At 35.0% G+C, this 8,716-nt stretch overlaps 1 protein-coding gene across 2 annotated transcripts in view; it reads right to left on the bottom strand.

The window, feature by feature from the left end:
- Positions 1-279: 279 nt before the first annotated feature.
- LOC128237229 (cryptochrome-1-like) overlaps positions 280-8,716 on the bottom strand; it is a 54,897-nt gene continuing 46,460 nt past the window's right edge. For both annotated transcript variants that reach the window (XM_052952577.1, XM_052952578.1), the window contains one exon: positions 280-4,708. In XM_052952577.1, the coding sequence (XP_052808537.1) occupies positions 4,587-4,708 (122 nt within the window). In that variant the 3' untranslated portion in view covers positions 280-4,586. The remainder of the gene's footprint in view (positions 4,709-8,716) is intronic.

Below are 8,716 nucleotides of genomic sequence, written 5' to 3'. Positions count from 1 at the left end.
TACTGTACAAGTTTCATCGAGATACAATCAAAACTGAAGACTGTATCGTGTTCACAAGCAATTGTTTACAGATGCACGAACGCACGAACGCACATACTACATACACATTACCATCGCATAAGCTCTTCTGGCCTTTGGCCAGTAGAGCTAACAATCAATTGTGATTCAAAACAATTGACAATTTGCTATGGATATTGTAAAACATCTGGCTCTCACAATCTCTGTCAGGATTGCGTCTTATTATCCAATGTGGGACAAGAAAAAACAAAGTCATTTTAATAACTTTCAATTTATATCTCCAAAGTCTTAAGTTCAAACAAACAGTACAAACTTCAAGCAACTGTGAAATTAACAGTAACAGCACAATTTACAATGCACCAATATTTCACTTTGATAAATAGTGCAATGACAAGGCAGTTAACTGTAGCATGTAATCAAATGCATATTTGCATTCAACAAAGAGCATGATAAGTAATAATCAAATGACAATAAAAGCTGGATTTGGAAATGCAAAATACGACACCCTATGCAGTTTCCAACATAAACAAGATGACAGTTCCTTGACAACTTTGGGAATTACTAAAATCGGAAAATATTTCCATGTACTTTAGAGATTTAGTCAATGATTACTCCAACACAAAAATCCAAACATCGGATTTATGGTATGGAAGTTTACCCTACAATGATGATGCAATTCCAAATGGCAACAGAGGCATATATTACAATATTATAACAAGAGCTGTCATGAAAAATGTCGCCGAAAGGCCTCTTTGGACAGAGAGCCATCACTATTGATCACTTTTTCAACCCTCTTGAACTTGCCATGGAGTTTAAAAATATTTATCTCTGACATTTTTAAAGAGCAAACTATGTACACAGAGATGATAAGTCACCGCAAGATTGAGTGGATGCCAATTCTTGTCTGTTATTCTTTTAAATGCGATTGTTTGGCAATATTGAACATGTATGCATGGAAATATATATCACATAATGATATTTTTGCAAAGAACCAAGTTTTTAATGAAAACCTAAAACAGAATAAATGGTATGAAAAAAAGAACCTTAATGTTGAAGGGAATGAAGAAACAAATTAACAAGCACTGAATAACTTTTAAGTGAATTTTGTGGGTAAATGACTTGATCATGTTTAACAAAATTAAATCCTAGTAACCATTATCAATAGAGTTCTTCTATATTCAATATTGACCCACTGACCTAAAAATCAATAGGGTTCATCTACTGGTCATGACCAATCTGCATTGGTTGGAAAAGGATTTTCAGCTCAACTTGACCTTTAATCCACTGACCTCAAACTCAAGAGGGTTCATCTAAGTGTCATTACCAACCTGTTTACAGTTCAAGGTCACCATGACCTTGAACTTTGACCCACTAACCTCAAATCAATATGGTACATCTAGTTCTGAACAACCTGCCTACCAAGTTTGAGGTCTCAGGGCCAATGTGTTCTTCAGGTATTGATCAGTGGGGACGGATGTATAGATGGTTTGATTACTATAAGCTACCCTTCAGAGCCTTAAAAGCACTTTTTGAACAATAAAGTAAAGAAAAAAGGCAAAACTTGTTATGGGGTTCATTACAATTTATTTACCCTAGGCACCCCAAATGCAAAGTCCTCCATAAACTCTTCCTTCCAGGGCTAAAATAATTTTGAAATCTCAATTGAACCAGGCCTATTGACTTCTCTTCCTAGCGAAAGTGTGACAATTTTTTACATGAGAAAAAGACGGCGAAGTTGACTTATAAAACAGTGACGTCTTATGAATCAACATCTTTATATTTAAAAGCCTTCCAGCTATTCAAAATAAATACGAGCCTAGACACTTCAGGTTTACCAAAAATATTTTTGTTACTCTACCTCCAACATACACAGCATAGTTATCCTAGAGTATAAATGTGTTAAAATCATGTTGCTGTAAGATGTATTAACCATCCAAACAAAATATAGGATCTGTACAAATCTGTACAATAGTCTAGTTCAATAGAAAGTCTGAATGTTAAATTCATTATTGACTAAAAAATGTACTTCTACAAATTAAAGAAAACAACAATTATTTTAACCGATAAACCAATAAAAAGAAAAATAATTACCATAGATAAGGATCTTTACTCATGATCGATAGCTACTCATGATCGATAGCTTCATAGATTCAGATATTTACTCATGATCGATAGGTTCATAGATAAGCATATTTACGCATGATCGATAGGTTCATAGGTACAGATATTTACTCATGATTGATAGCTTCATAGATAAGGATATTTACGCATGATCGATAGGTTCATAAATAAGGATATTTACGCATGATGTATAGCTTCATAGATATGGATACTTACGCATGATCGATAGGTTCATAGATAAGGATATTTACTCATGATTGATAGCTTCATAGATAAGGATATTTACGCATGATCAATAGGTTCATAGATAAGGATAGATATTTACGCATGATCGATAGGTTCATAGATAAGGATATTTACGCATGATCGATAGGTTCATAGATAAGGATATTTATGCATGATCAATAGGTTCATAGATAAGGATAGATATTTACGCATGATCGATAGGTTCATAGATAAGGATATTTACGCATGATCAATAGGTTCATAGATATGGATACTTACGCATGATCGATATGTTCATAGATTTGGAGTTTTACGCACTCTTTATGTAGGGTCATTTATTTTCATACCTTCTGCTTGTTTATTTGCTATAAACACTTTTTTATGAAGTATAAACATCCTTAAATACAATTTTGAAAAATCACAAATTAAGGTCATAGGTATCAAAGATGTGTAAACATTTACTGCGCAGGTATGGAGGCATTCCTGCCTAGTTTATTTCGAGGAAAATTTCCACAAGGTTGCAATTTAAAATTAACTATCAATAATATTTTATTGATCATGGGCGTGTGACGTCACAGGTCATGCCATAAATCATTATATGGGACACATGTGTCACTTCTGTTAGTCGCTAATCAGGTCATAAAAATGTGCATCTGCTTCTGGAAGTTGAAAGTAAGTCTGTTATTAAATATTGACAACCCCGATTGTAAAAACACAACATGACCCAATGTTAAAATATAATCTAGTATGACAAAGATAATTATGGAGCGGACACAACCTATCATCAGTAAGGCTAATATAGCGAAACATACATAGTTCAAAAGGTTGCTGTGACCTTGACCAGAAGGTAGGGAGACAGGACTTGTGTGAAACACATCCTCATGCTATGGTGGTCACTTCTGCCAAATCATTTCTAAAATCTGACCATGAATGAGCAAGATATTGACCAAACAAAAATGGGATGGACCATCATACATATACTAAATTCAGAAAATTGCTGTGACCTCAACCTTGAAGGTTGGGACACGGGTCTAGTGTGCGACATATCTTCATGTTATTGTGGTTACTGCCACCAAATAATCTTAAAATCTGAACATGAATGAGAAAGATGTGGATCGGATGGGTATGACGGACCTACAGATGGACAGACGGACCTACAGATGGACAGACGTGACCAAGTGCATGCTTCCTATATAGCCCTAACTTCATTTTGTGAGTTGGGGATATAATTTGTGACTTGACTATACCATATGTTTTTCATGATGCAATGAGCCAGTGGTTTACAACACTCTTAAATTGAAGTTTTTAACACAATGTGAAGAACTGTTTGTATGTAACATGCTTTCAGTAGGATTTCAAATGATTTGATTAGCAGCAATATTGTGTCACATTTATTTTAAACAATGAGCTGATTTTGCTCTTAGGTTTTGGTACATGAACTTGAAAATTCACTATTATAGGTTTACGTAAAAAAGATTACTGAATTACACTGTGTATAGTACTCACTTTTTTGCCCCGGATTTCAATTTTAAAAAATGCTTGCTTAAATAGAAAAATAAAAGGAAGAAAAGTTTGGTGTTTGTTTACATTTTTACTTCAAAGGGACATAACTCACATTGACTGATGGAATTTAATTATCGGTAGTGGACAATGGAGAACAATAAGCATCAAACAAAATACATAAAATGAGTATAAATAAACTGAGTTTATTTTTTTTTTTAAGTTTCTATATTGTACGATAGATTTTACAAACAGAACAAAAGTTTATTTTACATAGTAAGATTCTGTTTTAAAATAATAGTGGCCTCATTGTGCAGTGTCAATGTGTGAAGGTGTGAACAACTGCCACTGCCTTACTATAGAAACATTCCAAAAGTACAAACTGTTGCCATGGCAGTGTTGTTTGTTGCATTATATCACATGATTGTCATACTTAGCTGAAGGTGTTGACATGTTGAGAACATTTACGTGCAATGTACCAGCTGTTGCAAGTATTTTTTTGTCTACGTCCTATCTATGCTAGCGTCCTATACACAGTAAATTTTGGCAGATTCTTCTCAGCAAAAGTGAGTTATAATTAAGTATCATTTGCAGCTATTCATTCCCCCCACCCCTTTTATTTACCAAACAACATATAAAACCAATACTAGTGCACACTGTGTATCACCCAATAGGGAGTTTTAGTATTTTGTAACCAAAACATATTCCCATCGTTTGCTGCACTATGCTTTAACTGAGATCTGTCCATCACTCTCACTCCTCTCACTCCCGGAGCTGTGAGATCTGTGGCCCAGTAACACATTTTCCACATTTGGAATGATGTTAGCCTTGGACGGGTGGTTCCCTGAAGTATAATAGTTGTAATTCTTTGCAATGTTCAAATATTATATCATATTGTTCTTATATTACAGACTACACTACAAGAAGTCGGTGTGATTATTCTTTTTAAAAAAATTCAACTAGAGCTATAACAGAAATTATTCAGATATAATATAAATAAAATTATGTGCAGCTTAATAACAAGAGCCCTGCTGAGAGAACATCAACACTTGTTGGATCTTTTCAGTCAATAAGGCAAATAATTTTACACTAAAAGTGACACTCTTATTCAAAATCAATACATACACATGTATAACAAACATAAATTTTGACTGATAAACCTTTAACTATTTACTAAATAATGCATTTATAGAAACTATTAATTACTAATTCATTGTGACCTTGACCTTTGACCTACTGATCACAAAATCAATAAGGGTCATCTAAATGACGAACTTGCATACCAAGTATGGAGTTCCTGGGTGCTCTTTAGTTATTGAGCGGGTAACCGTTTCTGCACCTCAAGGTCATGGCGATCTTGACCTTTGATCTACTGATCTCAAAATCAAGGGTCATCTACTAGTCATGACCAACTAGCATACCAAGTAAGAAGTTCCTGGGTGCAAGCGTTCTTTATTTATTGAGCGGAAACGAAGTGTGACGTACAGACTGACTGACTGACTGACGGACTGATCACAAAATCAATAGGGGTCATCTACTAGTCATGACCAACTAGCAAAACAAGTATGAAGTTCCTGGGTCTAAGGGTTCTATAGTTATTGAGCCGAAAGGAAGTGTGACGTACAGACTGACTGACTGACTGACGGACAGGGCAAAAACAATATGTCTCCCCATGAATGGGGGAGACATAATAATATGTAGCTGAGAATATAATGAATTTATTCACTGTGAAGCTGCATACATGTCTAGCATGATTCCAGTTGTAAAATATGTTAGTAAACAAACGAATCTGTCTTTTGGCAAATTTGCCCGTTTCTGGATAACTCGGCTGGATTATACATATCAGAAATATCAGTTGTCGGCTTCTCTATCAGGAAGAGGTGCATTTTTATGAGGGGGTCATAAAGTAAAACGGACACCCGGGACTCAATCAATTTGCTGGATGACACAGGATATTCCTGCCGTATTTCTTTGTACTATACACTGATATATCATTCACCGGATTAAAAGGCCTGGGTTTTTTTTACCCATTGATTTAATTAAATAATGAAGTTTCAAAGTAATGGTACAAGTCTATCTTTAAAAAACATTTACAGAAGAAATGAAATAATTTAATATTTTATCATTGACACCATTTATTAGATTATTTAATTACCTGTAAAAAAAATATATTCACATAAAACAGATTTGGCCACAATTACTGTGAGTTAAATTGATCTCAGGTCAAACTGGTAAAAAGAAATGCACTTTTTCCAGTATGCCTAAAATGGGCCTATACAAACTAGAACTGTAAGCCAAAGGCTAACGAATACCCCCCAACCCTTCCCTGTCTAGGTTGTTTGCCCTGGCCTTAGTTATGGTATCATTAGAAAGGCCACCAAAGCGAATATTACCCCACTCCCACCCACCTCAGGGGAGATAACAAACCTGTTTCTCTCATTTTCACCATAAAGGGGTCATGATGAAAAATGACAAAGGAGTAGGCCACCAAAGCGAATATTACCCCACTCCCACCCACCTCAGGGGAGATAACAAACCTGTTTCTCTCATTTTCACCATAAAGGGGTCATGACTCCTGACAGGATATTCCAAAATGAAGGTGGATGGGTGAATTTGACAGTCTGCCAACCCAATTTCTGTTTACCCACCCCCACCACCTCCCCCCCACACATGAGTACCAAGGAAATAATACAGGTGCACAAAATCACATATACAAAGGTTCACATCATGGTCATGGATAGCTGAAAGTTTGAGAAAAATATATTGAAAAATGACAAAGGAGTGGGCCACCAAAGCGAATATTGTAACAAATTTAAGGCCTGTATGCACCTAACTTCAGGACTTTTGATGGTCTTTTTAAGGACAAAATCAATTAAAGGTCTTTTTAAGGCCATGCAAACATTCTGATTAATACAGGTGCACCAAATCACATATTCAACAGTTCATATCATGGTCATTGACATCTGAAAGTTTGAAAAAGATTTATAGAAAAAATGAGAAAAAATGACCAAGGATTAGGCTAGACAAAGCTGTATAATTTTTGCCTATTTTAACTTATTCAGGGGCCATAATTGGAGACATGATCATGTGATTCCAACCACAATCACAGGGGCAAATGTTCTCACCATGGCTAAAAGTTTGAAAAAGATTCATTCAAAAATGACGAAGGAGTAGGACGAACAAAACTAATTTTACCCAATTTAACTCATTAAGGGGCCACAACTCCACTCAGGATCATGTGACTCCCACCAAATTCATGGAGGCAAAGGTTTACATCATGGCCATTAATATTTGAAAGTTTGAAAAAGATTTGCTCAATAGCTTCAAAGAAGAATCCTGGACAAAGCTAATTTTGCCCAATTTAACTCATTAAGGGGCCACAACTCCACTCAGGATCATGCGACTCTGACCAAATCCACGGAGGCACAGGTTTTCATCATGGTCATTAATATTTGAAAGTATGAAAAAGATTTGTTCAATAACGACAAAGATGAATCCCGGACAAAAAAAAACGGACGGACAGACGGACAGACAGACGGACAACCCGATTCCAGTATACCCCCCCCCCAAACTTTGTTTTGGGGGGTATAACAAACTTTGTTTTGGGGGGTATAATAAGGACTGCTTATCAGTAAGTTGGCAATTGACTGGTAGGTGTTATCTGGCCACTTGCCTATGTGCTCAAGGGTTAAATGAAAATACTGCAAAATACTGGTACATTTATGTAGGCTGCGGTATATGGTGACAGCCCTAATGTACATGATGCATGTTATTAGCAGCACTGACCAACAGAAAACTGCCTTATTCAAGTTCTTAGATGAAACTGAATCTTGAGGTCAAAATATCAACCAGATGTATGAAAGTCTTCGTCGTCTAGTCGTCGTCTAGTGTTTCAGGTGTTGTTTTGATTATGTTTTCTTGACTTTACCGGTATGGGTTCACACCCCACTAAAACCCAAATATAAAGTGTTTGTTTTTTTCTGCAATATTCCTATCATACCACAAAACTTAAGTTAAAAAAATGCAAATAATTAGTGTATAGAGCAACATAGAATTTTAGGTATTCAGAAAGTCTTATGATAAGCAAATTTCGAAATGACCTTGTGTGCACTAAATTTAGATTATATATTCGGTTTTGTTGCATTTTGAAATTACGATAAGTGCATCTTTTTTTTTTATTCTGGAGGTTCAAAATGGTTAAGAGAATTTTTTTGATATACATACAAAACAATAAGTTTACATCACTAAAACATAATGCGACTTAAACACACCTATTATAGCTTTAATTTGGAATTAATTCACTAAACAGACCTATTACAGATATAAACTGTGGAATTAATTCAATTAACAGATTTATTATAGCTATAAACAATAGCTTTAACTGTGGAAATATTAAAAGGTCATGTATGAAAATCTTGTCTTCAATACTGTAACATTAATCTCTTTAATAGCATGTTTTACTGACAAAAGTAATGTATTTAAACTTTCTGCTGCTTTTTTTAACATTAAGCTAGAAATGAATGCATGATGGTGTACGTTCCTTTCAGTGTTCTCAATTACAAGTTTAATTCCAATTCTAGACGAAGATTACCATTCTTTTCTAGTTTGTTACTGCATAAATATTTGTTTTGCCATTATAGTATAATTATGTACATCACTTCATTCTGGATGTATTCCAGAACAGTCTTTGATGCTAGATTCTTGGAACAACAGCCATGAGTATTATATAACTTCAACAGCTGAATGCTGCAGAGTGAACTCCACCTTTCATCCTACTGCTGTGTGTAGTTTTTTCATTTGAAAGTGGTATAACTAAACGTTCATTAAAACCAGAGTTATGGTCATTGATGTA

The sequence above is a fragment of the Mya arenaria genome, chromosome 6 (genome assembly GCF_026914265.1).
Source record: "Mya arenaria isolate MELC-2E11 chromosome 6, ASM2691426v1".
In the NCBI taxonomy this organism is placed as follows: Eukaryota; Metazoa; Mollusca; class Bivalvia; order Myida; family Myidae; genus Mya; species Mya arenaria.
Note: the sequence above shows the minus strand (reverse complement) of the source record. Positions and strands in the feature narration are given on the sequence as shown.